Below are 22,840 nucleotides of genomic sequence, written 5' to 3' on the forward strand. Positions count from 1 at the left end.
CCACGCAGCCTGGATCCTGTGCTCCACAACAAGAGAAGCCATCACAATGAGAAGCCTGCTCACTGCAACCAAGAATAGCTCCACTTGCTGCAACTAGAGAAAGCCCACTCACAGCAATGAAGACCCAGTGCAACCAAAAAAAGAAAAAAAGGAATAGAGCCCATATATTGCATATATTGTATGGGGTTGGCAGGATAAACCTTGGTATCAATTTCACAGGAAGAAAAGGATCAAAAATCGTAATGACTTAACATCCTTTGAGGTGAAGATCCAAAAGCTGTCCAAAGGCATGTACACATTGCTATATTTAAAATGGATAACCAACAGGGTCCTACTGTATAGCACATGGAACTCTAGTCAATATTATGTGGCAGCCTGGATGAGAAGGAGTCTGGAGGACTCATATATATGTATGGCTGAGTCCCTTTGCTGTCTATCTGAAACTATCACGACATAGTTAATCAGCTATACTCCAATACAAAATAATAAGTTTTAAAAATAATAAATAAATAAAAGTTGTCCAAAGGAAGCTTACCAGAAGCCAACAGGGTGACTATAAACCAAACAATAAGTCCAAAGCTTTTTAGACTTCACCCCAAAATGATTTTCTACAGGACAGAAAGCAATAGCCATTCTGTATTCCACTCTTGTCAGCCCATATTTGAAAGGTTGAGTTTGGTTCCAGGTACTCTGTTGTCAAAGAAAAAATAACAAATTGGACCTGCTTTAGAGATGAGTTATCAAGGTAGCAGAGTGCCTACAAATCTTGACATACAAGGACCAGATGAAGGAGGACGTGTCACCAGGAGAAGGGAGGCTTAGCTAGGGCTTGACACCTGTGTTCTAAACAACTGAAGGCTGACACATGGACGGGAGGGAGGTCTTCTTTGAGACCTTTTGAGAGGCTAGAAGTGAGTGTAGACACAGAGCATCCAACAAGGGGGATTAAAAGAAAACCAACACTAAAAGAATTATTTAAGACTGTCTTTAGTTGCGTTTTTCTCTTCCTCAAGTTAAGTCAGAATGTGAAGCACTTTATGAACAAATCTATCAAAAGACTTTCACACAGGCTTTAATGACTCCGGTTTGTCAATGTCAGCTTACATCTGTGTAAGAACACCTCTTCTGCCCCGACACTTTTTAAATTGAAAGAAACACTCTCCCTTTAGCTCAAAGCAGCATTTACATCCCTCCTAAGAATGAGGGCTCTTTACTAACTAGAACATTTGAATTGTCATCCCGTCTTCCTTAGTGATGACATTATTTCTTTCCTTAACCAGTTCATAGACTGACACTCCTGTCAACAGTCTTTCTGTAATCTCTAACTGCTTGTAGAATTATTTTCCTGGATGTCTTAATCATGGCAATCCAATTTAGTCTCAATGTTACTGTATCGTTTTAATTACATTACTGTTTTCCAATCACTAGAGCAGTAAAATTATACTCAGATTTATTACTATACTTTTCACCAAACAATAGAAGTATTTTTCTGTTTTCAGCCATAACAATAATAGTTCCTGAGATACTACATTATTGTGTATCCCTAAAACTTACCTTAAATGATCAATAGAGTATCTTTTGGAGGAAAAATAATGACAGTTTGTTTTAATTATATTGGTCCCCAAAGTTGCTGGTAGCTTAATTGCTAAGAAATGAAACAGAAAAGTTAAGTATTTCTGTTAAAGTAAGATTTCTACTTTCGAGTATATACTCAAAAGAATTGAAAGCAGGGACTCCAACGGCTATTTGTACACTTAGATTATAGCAGTGTTATTCACAATAGCTAACAGGTAGAAGCAATCCAAGTGTCTGTTAATGGATGAATGAATAAACAAAATATGGTGGATAGAATGATGGAATATTAATGAGTAATATTAAAGCAAGGAAATTCTGATACATGCTGCAGCATGGATGAACCTTGAAGACATTATGCTAAGCAAAACAAGCCAGACAAACACTATGATTCCACTTATGTGAGGTACTTAAGAGTCGTCGAACTCATAGAGACAGAAAGTAAGACGGTCAGGGAAGGAAGGATGGGGAGTTAGTGTTTAATGGGTACAGAGTTTCAGTTTAAGATGATGATACGGTTTTGTGGTTAGATGATGGTGACAGTTGTATAACACTGTAAAAGTTCTTAATGCTGCCCAACTGCACGCTTAAAAATAGACGATGGAATATTCAGCGCAGTTCAGTTCAGTCGCTCAGTCGTGTCCGACTCTTTGCGACCCCATGAATTGTAGCACACCAGGCCTCCCTGTCCATCACCAACTCCCAGAGTTCACTCAAACCCCTGTCCATCGAGTTGGTGATGCCATCCAGCCATCTCGTCCTCTGTCGTCCCCTTCTCCTCCTGCCCCCAATCCCTCCCAGCATCAGGGTCTTTTCCAATGAGTCAACTCTTCGCATGAGGTGGCCAAAGTATTGGCATTTCAGCTTTAGCATCATTCCTTCCAAAGAACACCCAGGACTGATCTCCTTTAGAATGGACTGGTTGGATCTCCTTGCAGTCCAAGGGACTCTCAAGAGTCTTCTCCAACACCACAGTTCAAAAGCATCAGTATTACTCAGCTATAAAAAAGAATACATTTGAGTCAGTGATAATGAGGTGGATGAACCCAGAGCCTAGGGTACAGAGTGAAGTAAGTCAGAAAGAGAAAGACAAATATTGTATATTAACACGTGTTTGGAATCTAGAAGATGGTCCTGATGAACCTATTTGCAGGGCAGCAATGGAGACTCAGACACAGAGAACAGACTTGCAGACACAGAGAACAGACTTGCAGACACAGAGAACAGACTTGCGGACACAGCGGGGGAAGGAGAGGGCGGGACTCATTGAGACAGCATGGACACATACACGTCACCACATGCAAAACAGATAGCCCATGGGAATTTGCTGTGTGATGCAGGGAGCTCAAACCAGTGCTCTGTGACAACCTAGAGGGGTGGGAGAGGATGGGATGCAGGAAGGAAGTTCGAGAGTGGACATATGTATACCTGTGGCTGATTCATGTTGATGTATGGCAGAAACAAACACAATATCATAAAGCAGTTATCCTCCAATTAGAATTTAAAAACAAACCAAAAAATGGTTGAAATGGTGGGTTTTATGTTATTTACATTTGCCACGATGAGAGAGAGAGGCTAATTATCCAGTAAATCCTTACAGCTCTAAGGGACTTTCCTTAGTTAAGGTGGTTAAGTCCAGCAAAGAAAGGTCTTTTGTCTGCTAATAATTAATGTGATCCCAATTTAAATAGCAAAACTCAACTCTCCAAATCTCTCTCCTAGAAAGTGCAGTTTGGAATTTCATTCTGGGAAAAGATGGAATCGCATGGAAGTCCTCTAGATGTTAGGTTAGACCTAAATAAAAGTTCTCAATAGAAAAAAAAAAAAAACCCTCTGCCTTCCAATGCAGGGGGTGAGGGTTTCATCCCTGGGTGGGGAATTAAGATCCCATATACCATGCGGTGGACTTCCTAGGTGGCGCTAGTGATAAAGAACCCGCCTAATGCAGGAGACATAAGAGACATGAGTTCGATCCCTGGATCGGGAAGACTCCCTGGAGGAGGGCATAGCAACCCACTCCAGTATTCTTGCCTGGAGAATCCCATGGACAGAGGAGCCTGGCAGGCTACAGTCCATGGGATCGCAAAGAGGCAGACATGACTGAGCAACTAAGCACACACACACCTACTCCAGTATTCTTGCCTGGAGAGTCCCATGGACAGAGGAGCCTGGCAGGCTACACAGTCCATGGGGTCGCAAAGAATAGGATACAACTGAGTGACTAACACTTTCCATCACTGAGGAATAGATCTCCAAAGAGATCTACCTGTCCCCCAAGTCTTCACCTTCCATGGTGCCTTGATTCTCTTCAGGTCCTCATCAGGGTCTTACTGGGTTTCTTGTCACAGTGCCTTGGTGGACTTCAGACTCTCCACACAACCCCCCTCACACTTATTCAACAAATTTTTAAGGAAATCTAATAATATGATGCAAAGAGCCAACTCATTGGAAAAGACCCTGATGCTGGGAAAGATTGAGGGCAAGAGGGGAAGGAGATGACAGAGGATGAGATAGTTGGATGGCATCGCTGACTCAATGGACATGAATCTGAACAAATTCCAGGAGATAGTGAAGGACACGGAAGCCTGGTGTGCTGCATTCCATGGGGTTGCAAAGAGTTGGACATGACTTAGCAACTGAACAACAACAATGTATGCCAGCCACTGTGCTAAGCTTTGGGAACACAGTGATGATTCCATATAATCCCATGACCCCAGATGTGGTCGCTGCCTTCCAGAACCCACAGTTTTATGGGCGAGACTGGCCAGCAGGCAGTTACAACTGCAATAAGCCTCTGATGAGAGCAGGCTCAGCTCTGTATGTATCAGCTTCCTGGGCACTGTCCTCTGCCCTGAGCCTCCAAGTTTTTGCTCCCTGGGTCTGGAATGACTTCTGTCTGGCTCACTCTTACCTGATGACAGGCTATTAGGGTCTGAGAGACTCCAAGCTGTCCTCTCTCCAAAGCTTTTCCTAATACCTCTACTCCAAATGAGTTTCTTCTTTGCTACCTTCTTGCATCTTTCTTGAACACTTATTATAAATACATGTTTGTGTACTAAGTCGCTTCAGTTGTATCCAGCTCTGGGGCCCCATGGGCTGTAGCCCACCAGGCTCCTCTGTCCATGGCATTCTCCAGGCAAGAATACTGGCGTTGCCATGCCTTCCTCCAGGGGATCTTCCCAACCCAGGGATCAAACCCGCATCTCCTATGTCTCCTGCATTGGCAAGTGGGTCCTTTACCACTAACACCAACTAGGAAGCCCTATTATAAGCACAACACAGATTATCTTCAAGTTTGTTCGGCATATTTGTCTCTGTCTAGAGACTGGCATTATCAAAGGCAGGAATCACATGTTCTCCGCAGCATCTAGCACAAGCATTATGAATAGTTGGCATCTGATTTGTATTGTTTTAAATCTAATGTTGCACAGTCTCGAGAATCTATATGAAAGAATGTTTGAATTCCAAGTATCTTTCTTGGAATTCTGCGCCCTTCTCCAGGGGCTCTTCCTGACCCAGGGATCGAACCTGAGTCTCTTGCATCTCCTGCTTTGGCAGGTGAGTTCTTTACCACCAGCCCTACCTGGGATGTCCTTCCCAGTGTCCGAAGAGCCTAAATATGATGGATAAACATATTTGGCACCCTGTAAGAACTGCATTTTATGTTGAAAGTTGCTAGGGTTGATGAATTATTGTCAGAAGAACACCTTTATTTTGGAGAAGATCCACTTTATAACTAAAATGCAGTATCCCAGCTTCTAGCATATGGCTTTGCAGATACTCAGCCTGTGGCTCTTTGTTAATCTTCCCAGTAGAACAGTCAGCAAATCTCCACCCATATCAGTTTTTTTCCTCTACAGAGTGAAGCTAATGGAACAAAGAAAAATCCCCAAGATTGTTTCCTCATCTTCCTTTTACCCCACCCTGGACTTCTGAGATAGCAAGGTCTACAAAACTTGGCAATGTCATGTCTCCCAGAAATAATGCTGACATTCATTCCCCATCTCAAGCATTTATGGAGGAAGAGCAACAAAGAACACAACAATGGACCTATGGGAGTTTGTTCCTTCAGTCTGAATCTTAAAATGTAGAAGTTGCTCCTGTGTCTAAGCTGTGCTGTTCTGATGGGGCTAATCAGTTGGTGAAACGGATCCCTTTATGAAGTTAGTTCTAAGAAACAGAAGGAAAATGACGTGGTTAAGGAACTATATGGTGTTGCAAAAGAAGTTTGAAAAAAGACCCTAAGTGGCTGTCAATGAATCTCTCAGTCTGTTTTTCTGGGAATGTTGTAACTTCTTTTTTGAAAGATAGCTTTTCTGTATATAGACTTCTTTGTTGACCATCTTTTTCATTCAGTACTTGGAATATTTCATCTCAATGCCCTCTAGCATCCTTGATTTATGATGAGAAGTCAGCTTTTAATCTTATTGATGATTCCCTGTAAGTGATGAGTCATTTCTTTCTGCTTTCAAGATTTTCTCATTGTCTTTGCCTTTTGACACTTCTACAAGGATATGGTTAGGTGTGGGTCTCACTGAGTTTATAGTATTTTGAGTTTTTTAAAGCTTCTTAGATATATGAGTTTTCATCAGATTTGGGATGATTTTGGCCACTAATTCTTCAAATGTATTTTCTACCTCTCCTTCTGGAACTCCAATTACATGTATGTTGGTGTGTTTGATGGTGTCCCACCATCTTTGAAGCTCTGTATGTTTTTCCGTATTCTTTTCTTTTAATTTCTCAGCCTGCATAATCTCTCTTCAGGTTCATTCTTCTTCATGGGGCTTGCTCTGAGCCCCTTGAGTAAGTTTTCCATTTTATTTGTTATTATGTAGTTATTGGTGACTCAGTGGTAAAGAATCAGCCTGCAATGCAGGAGACCTGGGTTCAGTCCCTGGGTTGGGAAGAGCCCCTGGAGGAGAGCATGCCTACCCACTCCAGTGTTCTTGCCTGGAGAATCCCATGGACAGAGGAGCCTGCAGGGCTACAGTCCATGGGCTCGCAAAGAGTCGGACACGACTGAGTGATAGGACACGTGCACTGTGCTGTACATTAGATCCCTGGAGCTTGTTCATCTTGTGGAGTTACAGTGTTAGTGATGTATTACAGGATTAATCATTCTCTCTTTGGGAACACTGATTTAAAATGCTGTGTTCTCAGACAGAGAGAACAGACTTGTGGTTGCCGAAGGTAAAGGGGGGCAGGGGGAGGGATGGATTGAGAGTTTGAAACTAACAGAGGTAAACTATTATATATAGACTGCAAAAACAACAAGGTCCTACTGTATAGTACAGGGAACTATATTCAATATCCTGTGATAAACCATAATGGAAAAGAATATGAAAAAATGGATTATATATGTGTGTGTGCATGAATCATTTTGCTGTACAGCAGACATTAACACAACATTGTAAATCAACTTCCTTAATATAGGTTATCACAGAATATGAAGTGTAGTTGATTTACAATAGTGTTAATTTCTGCTGTACAGCAAAGTGGTTCATATATATATATACACACACACACATGCATTCTTTTTCATATTCTTTCCCATTACAGTAAATTAACTATACTCCAATAAAATCAAAATATCTTTTAAAATAAACACAATTAAAATTAGTAAAACTATATTCAAAAAGTAAAATGTATTAAATGTTGTTTTCCAAGTATTATTGCATTTTTTCTTTTTGCAATGGAAACCTTACTGATACACTAGCCAAACTTGTTTGTCTAGCTGTCTCACTGCCATCTAAGGGCATCCCATCTTTGGGTGCAGTTAAGGAGCGACCTCACTTTCACTTTTCACTTTCATGCATTGGAGAAGGAAATGGCAACCCACTCCAGTGTTCTTGCCTGGAGAATCCCAGGGACAGGGGAGCCTGGTGGGCTGCCGTCTATGGGGTTGCACAGAGTTGGACACGACTGAAGTGACTTAGTAGTAGTAGTAGTAAAGGACATGATAATGAATGGGGCCCAACCAGGCCAAAATCTCAATTCCATTGGGATAAGCCATGAAAGGTTAACTCAGCATAAGCAATTTAGGGAGAAAGTGAAATATGATGGCTGTCATTTGAATAGGCTAACATCGATCATTAATCTAATATAAGAGCTAATGTTTCTGAATATGCACATTCCTTTTCTTCTTAGCAAATCAACTTCCTCTAGAGTTGATAATCAACTCATTCTCTTTTGGTGTTTCTTTCATGAATGTTTCATCTTCAGGAGCACACATACATACTCTACCCTTTATGATGAGAGCTGTGGGCACTGCTCTCTAAGTGGACAAGATCAAAGAGCTCATTTCCTTATATTTTGTGTATCATTAAAGTAGGTATTGTTTCATCAGGAATGACTCACCAAAGTAGAACTATTTGATCTCTTCTGAATGATCTTCCAGTTTGGAATTATGCTTTCTTTCATAACGAGTTGCTGGACTGAATGATTGTTTCAAAGATGCCTCATTTCTCCATCTCAGCCAGCAGACACACCCTCATTGTTCAAAACACTGAGCTTTTCACTTCTTGCTTTGAATGTAGACCATTTATGAAACAGCTGCCCACATTGCCACCCTGACAACTGTTTGGAAGCGCAGCCTCATTTATGTTGGCAATACCATTGCTCTGGGTCAGGCTACAAGATAGCCAAAGAAACACATTTGTCTTCTCTCAAGTTCTAGTGGAAGTGAACTTTAGGCTGTAAATGCTTCTAGTGAAGGTTCTCTTTCCCTAGAAGAGATCTCAGTGAGAAAATGCACTCTTCAGTGCATTTCTGATGGGGATTTTTGGCACGAGCGTTTATAAAGTGGTCCCTGGTGAATCTCCATAATGCCACAAAATGCATGCAAAATACTTGCCTGATCTGGCAGAGGTATTTTTATGTTTGGCAGCTACTTTTAGGATCCATAGGGAACATTGCTAGAACAATCAGTTTCTCTTTTGTATTAGTAAAATACACAAGAGGTTTCCTTTTGATGCTAAATTCCAGATCTATTCTAATTTGGCCCCTCCTTCAGTGTAGTTGCAAAAAGTGGCCATTGATCAAATCCTCAGCTTTTAGTATTAAATTTACCAGGGGCTTCCCTGGTGCTCAGATGGTCAAGACTCTGCCTGCAACAGAGGAGATCTGGGTTGGATCCCTGGATCAGGAATGGACAAGTCTGAGCAAACTCCTCAAGATAGGACAGAGGAGATAGGAGAGGACAGATGAGCCTGGCGTGCTGCAGTTAATGGGGTCACAAAGAGTTGGACACCACTTAGCGACTGAACAACAAGTATTAAATTTATAAATTAATTTAGGAAGTTTAAAATTTTTTACAATATTGAGTTTCACATCCAGGAAAATTGTTTTTATTTACGACTTGCTTATTGCCTTGCATAAAGTTTTATTACTTTTGCAAAAATTTCTGGTGCACCTCTTTTTCATAGCTTCTACTTATTATGTTTATCATTTTGAATGGATTTTTAAATTAAAATTTCTATTTGGTGGTGGCAGTATATAGAAAAACTATTGATTTCTCTGTTTTTACCCTGTATGTAACTATTTGGGCAATCACTCTTATTAGTTCTAAAAGTTTTCAGTTGATTTTATCTTCTAGTGAATTAATTGTATAATCTGTAAATACTCAAAGTTTCTCTCTTTCTACAGAATATTTATATTCTCTATTTCTTTTTTTGTTTCTAATTTCACTAGCTATGATCTCCAGAAAAATTATAAATAATAGAAGCTTATTGGGCCTACATCTTTCTCCTTATCAACTTTTTAAATTGCAAACAATTTTATAGCAAATTTTTTTTAATAATGAAAGAAACAAAATCACCCTGAATCCCACACAAAAACAAAATTCAAAAATTACTTAAAAAACACAGACATAGAAAACAAACTTATGGTTACCAGAGGGGAAAGGGGGGAGGAGGGATAAATTAGGAGTTTAGGATTAAAATATACAAACTGCTGTATATAAAATAGATTAAAAAAAAAAAAACCAAGGTGCTACTGTATAGCACAAGGAACTATATTCAATATCTTGTAATAGTTTATAAAGAAAAAGAATATATAAACCACTTTGCTGTATACCTGAAACTAACACAACATTGTAAATCAGCTATATTTCAATAAAAAAATTTTAATTACTAAAACAATTGTTTTTATGTGTTCAGAAAGGGTAAAGAAGGCTATACAGCAAGTTGTTATGGGTAATTCTTTCAGGGGAGTGGGATTCTGGAGCAGGAACAAGGGGACGAGGAGACCCGCTTTCTGCTCTGTGCTCTTCTGGATAGCTTGGCTTTTTGCAAAGTGCAATTTGCTTTTATAATTTTAAAATGCATCTTGGGAAACAGTCTTACAAGTATAATGTATGTAAGACTTGTCTTTTGATATCAAGATTTGGAGATGTGCACATGTTAACGTCTAAAATTTAAGTTTTGTTCACTGTTAAATCTCAACTAAATGAGAAAAGATTAAACAGATGATAGAAAGATGGATAGAGATATTGATAGAGTTACAGACAGACACCCATTTGCCATTTGCCATTAATAGAAAATCCAAAACAAAGGACAGTCTTGTTTGTAGGACATATATTAAGCTAACCTTAAAAGTGCATTCCAATATACAGTAGGTGCAAATACTGTTTGATTCCACTTATGTGAGATACCTAGAAGAGTCAAATTCATAGAGTCAGAAAGTAGGTTGGTAGATGCCAGGGGCTTCGGGTGTAGAGGGGAGGGGGGCTCAGGGGATGGGGAGGTAGGGCAGGGGAATGGGGAGCTAGTGTTTACTGGGGACAGAGTTTCAGTTTAGGAATGTGAAACATTCGGGAGATGGATGATGGTAAGAGTTGCACAACAATGTGAATGTACTTGGTGCCACTGAGCTGCACAGATAAATATGAATAGTGCATTTTATCTATTATGTGACTTTTACCACAATAAAAAATAAAATAGAAGATGGCATAGAAAAGAAATGAGTACAAAGGGAAAGCTCACAAGTTACAACCGGGAAGAATTCTAGGGCAGGCATGGCAGCTACACGATGCCCCCTAGGATGTCTAGGAAAATGTGATTGAGGACATTATTTCATGGGCTGAAGGAGTTATAATTTCTCTCAGTGATTTCCCATCAAAAGCTTTCTTCCCAGACCCCACGTGGGAGTGTAACAACCACGGGAGGACATCTGTGTTCTCGCGCTAGTACGTAGGGCGGCCCTGGCAGTCGGAACTTGCCCTGTCTTACTCCCGCCTGCACGCTGGAACAGGACTCGACGCACACTCTCCGTTGTTCTCCTCCAGGATTTCCAATGAGCACTCCCCCAAACTCCAGATCCGGAGTCACAGTTACCTGAGGGCGGTCAGTGAGGTCTCCATCAACCGAAGCCTCGACAGCCTGGACCCTGCAGGGCTGCTCACGTCCCCGAAGTTCCGCTCCAGGAACGAGAGCTACATGCGCGCCATGAGCACCATCAGCCAGGTGAGCCCCGCGGCCGTAACTGCACGGGGGAGTTGGGGAAACCCAGGGGGTGTGACGCGAGGAGGTTGACATCCCCTGAGTGGGTCGGGCAGGGGCCCCAGTCTAAATGCTGCCTGTGACTGGCCACAGCCGGCTCTGGGGACCAACAGTCCTACCAGCAGCAGAGGGATCCTTGGGCAGCTGGGGTAAAGCACGCGGGGGGAGTCCTTGAGGAAACTCTTTAGCAGTCAGCCTGCACCGGCACATTTGTCATTAAGGAGTTGATGGATGAGGCTTCAGGTGCAAAGACATTTGAAGGATAGAAGGACAGGGTGAACGTCATTGGCAAAACCTAGTCAGTGTCTAATCCTAAAAATATTAAGCAAGTCATCAAAACAGGGACAAAGGCTGAGAAATGAGATGTGACCTGTTTATTCCAGCTGGGTCCTAGGTGAATATTGTGTCTTGGTTGTAAGACACAAGTCTACTTCTAAGAACTGGTACCCAGAATTAGGGATGAAGACTCAGTAAAGTTAACTTAATACTGCATCTGAAATACTCAGCTAAAGCTTCTCAGTGCCTCCAGGGAATATGGGAGGGGGTTAGGCTGCCTCAGCCCAAGGGAGGGTTAAACCTACGACTCCTGGAGGGTGGACACTGCAGCTTTCAGGAGCCGCCAGAGGAGCAGGAGGTGCTTCTTCTGGAAGGACAGAAAAAGGGGGGGGGTTGGAAATAAAATTTAGGAGTTCTGAATTTTAATTTTTATCACAGTTTTTTAAAATAAGCACCATACTTGGGATTTCCTTGGTGGTCCAGGGTTAAGAATCCACCTGCCAATGCAGGGGACACGGGTTCGATCCCTGGTTGAAGGGCAACTAAGCCCATGTACCCAGACTACTGAGCCCAAGAGCCACAACTACTGAAACTCAAGTGCCTAGAGTCTGTGCTCCACGAGAGAAGCCACCACAGTGAGAAGCCCAAGCATTGCAACTAGACAGTAGCCCCCACTTGCCGAAATCCGTGAACAGCAACGAAGACCCAGAGCAGACAAAAGTTAACTAATTAATTACTTTTAAAAGCACTATGCTATTAACTCGGCTAATATTATTGAGCAAAACACTGGGCTAGATCCTGCAAGTTATTCAGTGGTGAATAATGTCTCATTCCTGCTCCCCCAAAGTTTATAGTTTAACAGTGGAGATATACCAAAAAATAAATGTTATCTATAACAAATAACAATAACAAATGTTATTTGCTTGAACACCAGAAAAACACTGAGGTGGGCAGGACAAGAATTAGCCATAAGAGCCAACTTTACTGGGTCAGGCACTGTGCCAACTGCTTTATATGTTCATAATATTAATCCTTATAAACACCCTGTAAGATATGTAAGTAACCAAAAGTTAAATGGGACTTTATGGTCATGAAATTGTCAACAGGATACCCAAGAGAATTAAAAAAAAAAAATGTTCAGTGCCCAGGATTCTAAAGAGAGCGCTTCTAGGCATGGGGTCTAGGAATGTACATTTTAACAGATATTCCAGCTGATTCTAATAAATAATGTATTAATAAAGAAGTATTTATTAAAGTAGTATATATCTGAACTTTGAAAAATGCTGGCCTAAAGCAGTTACCACTAGCACCACATTGGAAGCCCCAAAGCATATGCAAGCTATAGTGTGTGGTTGAAGTTCAGAATACTTGTAGCCACAGCAATGGGCAGTCTGTTCTGAATTTTGTCTTGGAGGCATCTCTCATGCACAGCCTTCCATGCAGGGCCCAGGGGACTGGACCTTATTCATTAGGAGGGAGACTGATTGAAGATTAATTAAAACTTCAGCTTTTATACAGGCAAAACAGATGATCAGAACTTTGATGAAGGATAGTTAATCCAGGCCCCGCCCCAAAAAAATTAATTGTAGGAAAATTGGAGAGAATGAGAGAGAGCCTGAAGAGGCAGAGAGGCTAGTTTGAAAGACTTTGTGATCATCAAGGTGAGAATTAATATTACCGGTGGTGGTGATGGTCGTGCTGCTGGTGCTGTTGATGGTGGTGATGGTGCTGGTGATGGTGGTGAGGATTGTGCCGATGGTGGTGGTAGAGATGATGCTAATGATGGTGGTAGTGGTGAAGATGGTAAGCCGGTGGTGCTGAATGGTAGGCTAAGCCCGGAAGCATCTCTGATCTATCAGAGTAAGACCTTGAAATAGGATCACTCCTCTCATTTTGTCCCCACCATCAAAATAGAGCTTCCTGCTAAAATGTATCCTTGAAAAGCAAAGGCAGGGACCACAGCAAGGCTCCAATATCAGGGTAGGGTGGAAGGCAGCAAAAGTTGGCATATTGGATTCCAATGTTTGCCCACTGTACATTTCCATAAAGAACTCTCACACGTATCTATTTGTGCCAGCTACTGCTGTCCAGTGAAGCTCACTATCCCAACTCTTAGGTAAATATTTGGTGTCTCATTTGGTGAAATTTGAACTTTGCTTTGTTCTTACTTTTTTTCAATATAAACAATATAATTTTTAAAACTTCTTTACACTGATCTTTATTCTGGACAGGCTCGTGGTCACACAGCCTTCCAGAATTGTAAAATAGTCTATAACTCTCCAGTGTCACATCTGAAGAATACATCCATGGGTTTAGAGTATTCTGCTGGAAATGTTTATACACACCCACTGCTTTCATAATTTCACACAGTTACAACAGGAGAGCTTCTTTATCATGACGCACACTCATGCAGCTGCCTGCTTTTAGTCTCTGCGCCACAGATCTGACCTTGAGACCGTGTCACTTTCTGGTGACAACTTAGTACAGTGTCAACACTAAAGAGGCACGTGTGGGCCCTGATCCAGGGCGAAGGGGAGGGGGCGTCAAGTCTGCAATTCAGTGGTGTGATCATTGCGCCTTAAGTAAAATACAGGAAGCAGAGCCATCCTAAATGGATTCCTAATGACACACCATTTTTCTAGTATCATATTCATTTTCCAAGGAACAAAGTATCAGGAAGGATGATTTCAAATTTTCTGTCACCGTGCCAGCATTGTCATTATTCAAAGGGAATGATTTCTTCTTCTAAGTAATCCTACTATATATATTCTAGGCTTTTCAAAAAGTAGTTGGTTGTTGTGATGTTGGAGATATCTCTCTTATAGATCTTCAGTAGCAGCTCTAATAGTATAGAATTTAAGTGCATTATAGCCTATTCCTTCTTAAAACCTGATATATTATTCATCAAAGGCTTCTAGAAAGATCAAAGTAAAATGCCGTAAGTTAAGAAATTGGTATAGAATAACTAAATTGTTTCCGCCGTTCATACCTTATAGAAAAAAAAATCCCTAAAAACAGATTGTGCTTAGATTATGAGGAGAACCAAACATCTTTTTATATGTTTATTCCCTTTCTACTTTTTTCCCCTATATACACATCTAAAAAATGGGGGCTTTTAAAGTAAGACTTGAGAAGAATTTGAGAAAGTCACATTTTCAAAAATATTTGGCATGATAACTCTCATTTCCAAATTAGCTTAATTTACTTCTCAATTTATTTCAAATCCAAATCAGACATCTTCACCTAAAATGATAAACTAGAAGCCCACAGATATGTTTTGTCCAGTGATGTTGGGGTTAAAAAGGTAAATGTGATAGGGCAGGTATTGTACTCGAAGGTGATGCCAGCAGGTTAGTGGTGACGTTTGACCTAAACCATCCCTTCATTGCATTTGTGCCAGAAATGTAAACTGAGATGAATTAGGCATTTTTGAGCACACAGCTAGTCAGTGACAGAACCCAGAACACCTAGGTGTCCTGACTCCTAACTCATAAATTTCTTCAATATCTGCTGGAATTGGGGTATTAGTGGCAATAATATTGCCAATAATAGCAGTAGTAATAATGGAAATGAGAACAATGGAATAGTTACTATATTTCACCTACCTGACATATGCTATAAGCTTTGCATATTATCTCATTAATTTCATGTCAGCTGTAAGAAAGATTGACTTCCCAGGTAGCTCAGTGGTAAAGAATGTGCCTCCCAACGCAGGAGACATGGGTTCAGTCCGTGGGTCTAGAAGATCCCCTGGAGAAGGAAATGGCAACCCACTCCGGTATTCTTGCCTGGAGAATCCCACGGACAGAGGAGCCTGGCGGGCTACAGACATGCACACATGCATAAGAAAGATCATTTTTTAATTTATGAACCTCAGAGAATTAGAGTACATTTTCTCATTCTTCCCACCACTCTCTCTCATAAAGAATATCTAGTACTTATGGAATGCCTGCTGCCTGCCTAGTAATGTTCACTTGTATATTTTATTTTTCTCCTTAAAAGCATCCCTGTGAGGGAGGTATTATTATACCCACTTTACAGATGAGAAAAGTGAGGCTCAGAGAATTGAAGTGAATTGCCATGATATAGTAGAAACAGCATTGTTGTTGTTCAGTTGCTAAGTCATGTCCAGTTCTTTGCCACCCCATGAACTGCAGCATGCCAAGCTTCCCTGTCCTTCACTATCTCCTGGAGTTTGCTCGGACTTATGTCCACTGAGTCAGTGATGCCATCCCATCACCTCATCCTCCGTTGTTCCCTTTCTCCCTCTCATCCTCCGTTGTTCCCAGCATCAGGGTCTTTTCCAGTGAGTCAGCTCTTCGCATCAGGTGGCCAAAGGATTGGAGCTTCAGCTTCAGCACCAGTCCTTCCAATGAATATCCAGGGCTGATTTCTTTTAGAATTGACTGGTTTGATCTCCTTGCTGTCCAAGGAACTCTCAAGAGTCTTATCAAACACCACAGTTTGAAAGCATCAATTCTTCAGCGCTCAGCCTTCTCTATATCCCCACTCATGGCATTAAACCAGATAAAAAATAAATAGAAATGAAGTTAAAATCTGAGCAGTGACACAGAAGGAAGGCAATTACTAATGAAATGATGGTCCCAGAAATGGTCCCAGAACTGAAAGATATGAATCTGCAGGTTGAGAAGGCCCACCCAGTACCTAGTATAATGAATGGACAAAGATCCCTACAGGGAATGCCATGGTGAAACATTAGAGCATTCAGGACCAAAAAAAAAAAAAAAAAATCCTAAAAAGCATCCAGAAGGGATAGGGCAAACCAGCACACACAGAAAGGCTCAGAGGTGAGAAAGACATCTGTTTTCCCAGTCTCTAGCACACACGGAGGCTAAGAGACAAGGAGAGAAGCCCAGAATTACCTGAGAGGAGGAGGGATGCAGCTAAAACCCTAAATGCAAGCGGCTCTCCCTTAACGGTGGAGGTGGTGCAGACATTTCCAGCAACGTGAAGGGGGCTGCCTTCCCAAGAAAGCACTAGGAGATGTGCTCCACTGAACATGGGGAATAAAACAGGGAAAGGGGAACTGGGGCACCACCACCAGTTAGATCATGAAAGGCACCCCTGGAATGATGGCAAAGGGAGACCCCAGCACAGCAGTGGGCTTAGCAGCCACAGATTGTAGTAGGAGGCACCCAGACAGATGTTTCCAGGGCAGGAAGGAAACCAAGAGGTTATCAGAGGTCTCTGAACACATCAGGAGATTCACATAAACATGTGTCTGGCAATATAGATGCAAATACTGTTAAGATTCACCTGGAAGAATTGAAAACAGTTCTTCTGGGGAGGAAGAATTGGGGCTGGGTTGGGGGCTCGTTCTTTGTTTTTATAAGCCATCTAGACCTACCTGACCTATATGTGTGTCTAGGCTGGATAAAGAATCACCTTTTTGTAGGAAAAAAGTAGCAACAAACATTAAACATATAGTCATTTGTAAACTAGGACTAAGGAGAGCCACAGTGGGAGAGACCATGTACACGATGTGCTCTGATAATGTCAGTCTAGCACAACAATTTTTTCTTTTGCCTTTAAATTCTTTTAATACAAAAATACTCATTCACGATCTTGCACACACAACTTCCAACCTTAAATGCCATTTCCCCCCAACCAGCAATTCTCAAATCTACATTTCAGTATACTCCCCCAGAAGTGAAGTTTTAAGTTTTTAAGGTTGTCAGAGCTGGCAGTAGCACCTGGTACCGCAAAGGTGGAGCCTGGCCTCATTCCGTAGCACAACTATTTTTAAAGGAGGAACAAACAGAGAGACCACATGCGAAAGGAAGGAATTGTGAACTGTGTTTAATAGTGGTATGCGCAGCAGTGGTATTAGTTTGCTATTCTGAGGCTGTTGTGTATATCCTGTGGAAGAAACCAAATGAATCATTGTAGAATATCCCAATTGTATCATCTTCTGTGTCCTTGAAAACCAAGATTTTCAGTATGAAATAAAGATATACATATGAATATAATATGGGGCTTCCCAGGTGGTGCTACTGGTAAAGAATCCAACTGCCAACGCAGATGTACGAGACACAGTTTGATCCCCTGGAGAAGACAATGACAACCCACCCCAGTGTTCCTGCCTGGGAAATCCAATGGACAGAGAAGCCTGGCGGCCTACAGTCTGTTGGGTGGCAAGACAGTTGGACACAACTGAGCGATTAAACAACCTGGTCTGGCTTTTTTTTTTTTTTTTAATGTGGTGTTCAAATCCAGTGTAAGTTATGTACAGAGGAATATAAGTAAATAAACACTGATTCCTCAAAAGGGGGAAGAATTTATTTGGAAGATTTTAAAAACAATTTGTGGACCATATCAGCTTTTTATAGAGAAGAGTGAACCTTTTTTAGATAGTATGTATACAGTTTGAAAATCTCAATAATAGTGTCTTTCGAGACTGACATATCTGGGTTGACCTATTTGTGTGCAGAATATATATATCTTGCCAGAAAATATAGGGCCTGTTTCTAGACTTTACAATAAATTACACTCCAGTCAACACAAATTATTTGACAAACGAGTCACTTCCAAAGGCACAATAAAAATACTAGCTTCTAAAACGTTTGTGCCAAAAACTGCCCCATTGAAGTACATGAACTCTGACCGTGGGCTGTAACATTGGCCCCTAGGTTTGCATTTATATCTGCTGGAGAAGGGATAAAAGAAAATTAGCACCTCAGCGTGAGCTCGAGGAAGATTTCCCAACACCATGCTTCCTTGCATTCTAAAAACAAAGTCCTCTTTCTTTAGAACTTAATTGACTATAAGCTAGATACCACCCCATTAGTCTGTAAGGATACTGCTGTTCAATGGCGCGGTTGTGTCTCTTTGTGACCCCAAGGACTGCAGCACACCAGGCTTCCCTGGCCATCACCACCTCCTGGAGCTACTCAAACTCATGTCCATGGAGTCAGTGATGCCATCCAGCCATCTCATCCTCTGTCGTCCCCTTCTCCTCCTGCCCTCAGTCTTTCCCAGCATCTTTTCCAACGAGTCAGCTCTTCGCATCAGGGGGCCAAGTATGGAAGCTTCATCAGTCCTTCCAGTGAATATTCGGCGTTAATTTCCTTTAGGGTTGACTGGTTTGATCTCTTTGCTGAGGAGCTAAAAATGCGTTCGAATTTAATGCTCTTTGATGGGGCGTTCCTCTGGGAGAAGTGGTTTGGAGATGCTCGGAGGGCGAGTTGGCTTCTCCCCAGGAAGAGCGGTTGCTGACGTCCCATCTGGCCCCGCAGGTGAGCGAGATGGAGGTGAACGGGCAGTTCGAGTCGGTGTGCGAGTCGGTGTTCAGCGAGCTGGAGTCGCAGGCGGTGGAGGCCCTGGACCTGCCGATGCCTGGCTGCTTCCGCATGCGGAGCCACAGCTACGTGCGAGCCATCGAGAAGGGCTGTTCGCAGGACGACGAGTGCGTGTCGCTGCGGTCCTCCTCCCCGCCGCGCACCACCACCACCGTGAGGACCATCCAGAGCAGCACGGGTGAGTGTGCAGAGCCGGCCCCGCGCACCAGCCCCCGCCCCCCGGGCGGCGCCTCAGCTGTCCCCAGACACTGCACGTGGTCCCCTCGCGGGTATCACACGGTCTCCAGTCTCCAAACCCCACCCACTCCCCGCGAGGCATCCCCGCCTCCGGCCACAGTCACACACCCCCTTCCTCCTCCATCTGCGTCTCCGGTATCACCAGAGGCAACTGCAACTCGGGGACCGAGGGAGACAGCACAGCGGGGGGGGAGATGTTCCCAAGATGCCCACCCAGCATCCTAGGACCAGTACTCTCATCCCACCCAATTCCTGCTCTCAGTCAGCAAACCCTCCCGTTCGGGGCTATGACCCTCTCCACGAATCAGACACCCTGATTGTTGAGCATCGCAGAGCTGGAAAGCTTTTAAAATCCCAAGATATACACAAAATGACTCTCCCAAAAGACCTGAACTGTCATTGTGAGACAGGAAGAAATGGATGATGTAGAAACACTGATTGCACAACTTATGTTTTCTTTCATTATAACCAAAGGCAGATTTATTTCCTTTTATTTTAAACCTCCTATCTATACGCACCCAGCACCTCCTTTTCACTCTAAACTGTTTGGATTTATGCCACGACACTGTCTTTTGATCAGATTTTCGTCAGAGAGGCACAGAAGAGCTTAGCTGGTTTCCATGACACTGGACCTATGTAGGAATATAGCCATGGATTGTGTGTGACAGTGTATGTATTGTTTTGGAGGGTTTCAGGGTGCTTTTTTTAAAATAATATTTGGGTCCAAGAAGAAAATCCTCTCCATTGTAACTAGTCTTAACTTTGGTAGAATTTAGCATTACTCCAATAAAGACTAGTTCGATAAAAAAGATCATCACATCGAGTCAAGAGAAGTGATGAATTAATTAGAAGGAAAAATCTATGCTAAACTATTCAGTTTTCATTCTAGGTGCCTTAAATGTCAGCAATTATCATTCAGCTTAGAACTTTTGCTGGCTTGAGAACTAATAGGTTCCCATCTTACTTGCAAGAAACCCATTAGAGGTTAAACAACAGGTGTTCCTTCTGGACCAAGGCAAATTAGGATCTCAGGATTAGGGAAGAGATGCTTCTAGACCGTGGCTCAGCTGACCCACTGTATCCCAGTGCCTCTGGCCCTGGGTGGCCGATTCCCACCAGAGACAGCAGGTGTGTGTTCTTGCTCACTAGGAGATTCTGCACAGCCACAGACGAGGTTAATAAGTTAAATAAAGTTGGTTCAGGAAATGAACACATTTTTAAATTCATTCACGGGCATATTTGTGCGTGTTTACATCTGTGCAATAAGTGTAGCTTGAAGGTGTGGCTGCGTCTCTAGTTTCGTCTTTGGTGTTTCCCTGTTTCCCCGCCCCCTCCCCACCCACCTCCCCCAAGCCCTGTCTGATCTGTTCTCTGTACAGCAGATTCATCACTCACCAGCTACTCTTCTGTGCTGCAATTGCTCCTTAAATACTCAAAATTCAGATCCTTGCCCAGAAGGGCCAAGGGAAGGAAAAGGGAACACCCTGCCCCAAATACCCTATTCTGTCTTTCCTAAGACCCTTCCCAGGTATGCTGAGGGTTCCCAGAGTTTAGATAATAAGTTCACCAGGTAAAATCCAAGTTGCCAGTTACATGTGAATTTCAGATCAATAGTGAATCATTTTGTAGTGTCAGTATATCCCAAATCTTTCATGGGACCTACTTACACTACACTGACTGACTTACACTACAGAATTACCTGTGACATCTGTAGTGTTTCCTAAATCTGACAAGCCTATCAGAGAAGGAGGTGAAGGGGGCCTGGGGTGGGGGTGTCTTGTGCTGTTCCATTTAGAATTGGAGAGGCTTTAGCCAGAGGCCCTGTATGGGAGAACAGCCAAAAACAGGGAGCAGTCAACGAAAACCCCGCAGAGCTGACAACATCCGCTCCACCCTGGGCTCTAAAAGCCTTGTCCTAAGTCCTGAGCCCCGTCAGGGCCGCGAGACTCCAGGCTTGGCTGCAGCTGCAGGGGGTTAGGGGCAGGAAGATGGAACTTGTCATGGGGAATGGTGAAGCATAAAATACCACATTTGTATACAGGACAGCTGGTGATGTCACCATCATCCACGTCAACAGTATGATATATCGTCCTTAACAGTCATAGAAAAATAAGCAAACAGTTTAAGAACTAAATGTTATAGATTCTAAGTAAAGCCTTTAGAATTCTAATATCACTTTTCCAAGTTTATCTATACCATGGATTTGTTCTTTTTTAAAAAAAGTCACTTTAAGATATAATAAAGTTCTGTGCTTTTAATTCTACTTCTGTCATACTTCCTGTATTTCCTTCTTACCCCTCTTCTCTCTCTCTCTCTCACACACACACACATATACACAGTTTTCCTTTTCTCTGTCATGATGATGTCAGTGCTATTATTAATATATTTTCTTCTATTAGTTTCCTTCCATAGAAAATCTGCCTTCTCATAGGACCTACTAGTTTTTGAAGGCATGCACTCATCTGTGTTAATCAGGAAATGACTTTGCTCTAATTTTAACCTTGTGCACACAGGTCAGATTTACATCTGTGTTCAGTAGGATGTGACATAGATTTCGCCTTTGCTCATTATTCTTGGACATTCACAATAGATTTTAAATTTCCTAAACTTTCCTTTGTCTGAAAAACAATTCATTTTTGTCAACTGCAGTTAATAGCTATTAACTTCCCCCCACAACAATCCACATTCTGTCTTTGATTTTTGTCAGCCCACTTTAAATGGTTCAGATGTTTAGCAAACTAGACTATTAAGCTTTTCTCCTCCAGTCTTGTCCATTCCTCATATGAGCAAAAAGAAACCACCAAGAAAGGTCCACAGAAATGTCCGCTGCCATGTGGGAGAGTCAGGAAGATGGGCTCGGCTCCAAGGGGCCCTAGGGAGCCCCTGGTGATATGAGCAGGGATTAATGGAGACTCAGAGCCAACTAGGAACTGAGTTGAGGAGTGATGTATAGTTATGCTTCTTTTGGTTAATTGACATTTTGGTTTATCTATAATACAGTCCTGTCTTATCTCCCTTTATTATCTGCTTCAAGCACTCAGATATCTCTCCACCAAATAGATTCAAGTAAGTTCCTATATAATCATTGCACCATTGGACTATTTGGTGAGGATTAGAGGTACTGTTGGAGAAAGCAATGGCACCCCACTCCAGTACTCTTGCCTGGAAAATCCCATGGGCAGAGGAGCCTGGTAGGCTGCAGTCCATGGGGTCGCAAAGAGTCGCACACGACTGAGCAACTTGACTTTCACTTTTCACTTTCATGCATTGGAGAAGGAAATGGCAACTGACTCCAATGTTCTTGCCTGGAGAATCCCAGGGATGGGGGAGCCTGGTGGGCTGCCGTATATGGGGTCGCACAGAGTCGGACACGACTGAAGTGACTTAGCAGCAGCAGCAGCAGCAGCAGAGGTACTGTTCCTTGGTGGCTTAGATGATAAAGAATCTGCCCAAAATCCAGGAGACCTGGGTTGAATCCCTGGGTCAGGAAGATCCTCTGGAGAAGGGAATGGCTACCCACTCCAGTATTCTTGCCTGGAGAATCCTATGGACAGTGGAGCACAGTGGGCTATAGTCCATGGGGTCGAAAAGAATCAGACACGCCTGAGCAACTAACACTAGGAAAGTAAAAATTTTAAGTGGTCAGTTAGCCTCATGACTGTGGGAAAACAAGCACCATTACCTCAATCGTCTGAATATTTTAGGTAAAAGTAGAACTTGGTGCTAGAAATAGACCCAAACCTCCACTTCAGAGAACTGGATTCAGCTGGCCTTCTGTGAAATATACAAAGGCAATTGTATGTGTTTAAGGATGAGATTTCTTTTTACTTCCTATGCTAAGCATCCAAGACCTATCGAAAGCATTGCCACATTGCAGCTAGACAGACTTCAGTCTGGTGACACAAGAGCCTGGATAAGCATAAGCAGTGCATCATCCAT

General features: G+C 42.4%; 1 protein-coding gene across 6 annotated transcripts in view; it reads left to right on the forward strand.

The window, feature by feature from the left end:
- The window catches only part of DLGAP1 (DLG associated protein 1), a 296,372-nt gene that overhangs the window by 133,506 nt on the left and 140,026 nt on the right, over positions 1 to 22,840 (forward strand). For all 6 annotated transcript variants that reach the window (XM_040264664.1, XM_040264665.1, XM_040264666.1 and 3 more), the window contains exons 3-4: positions 10,856 to 11,033; positions 18,602 to 18,842. In XM_040264664.1, coding sequence (XP_040120598.1) covers positions 10,856 to 11,033; positions 18,602 to 18,842 — 419 coding nt within the window. The remainder of the gene's footprint in view (positions 1 to 10,855; positions 11,034 to 18,601; positions 18,843 to 22,840) is intronic.

Source organism: Oryx dammah, unplaced genomic scaffold (genome assembly GCF_014754425.2).
Source record: "Oryx dammah isolate SB20612 unplaced genomic scaffold, SCBI_Odam_1.1 HiC_scaffold_22, whole genome shotgun sequence".
NCBI lineage: Eukaryota > Metazoa > Chordata > Mammalia > Artiodactyla > Bovidae > Oryx > Oryx dammah.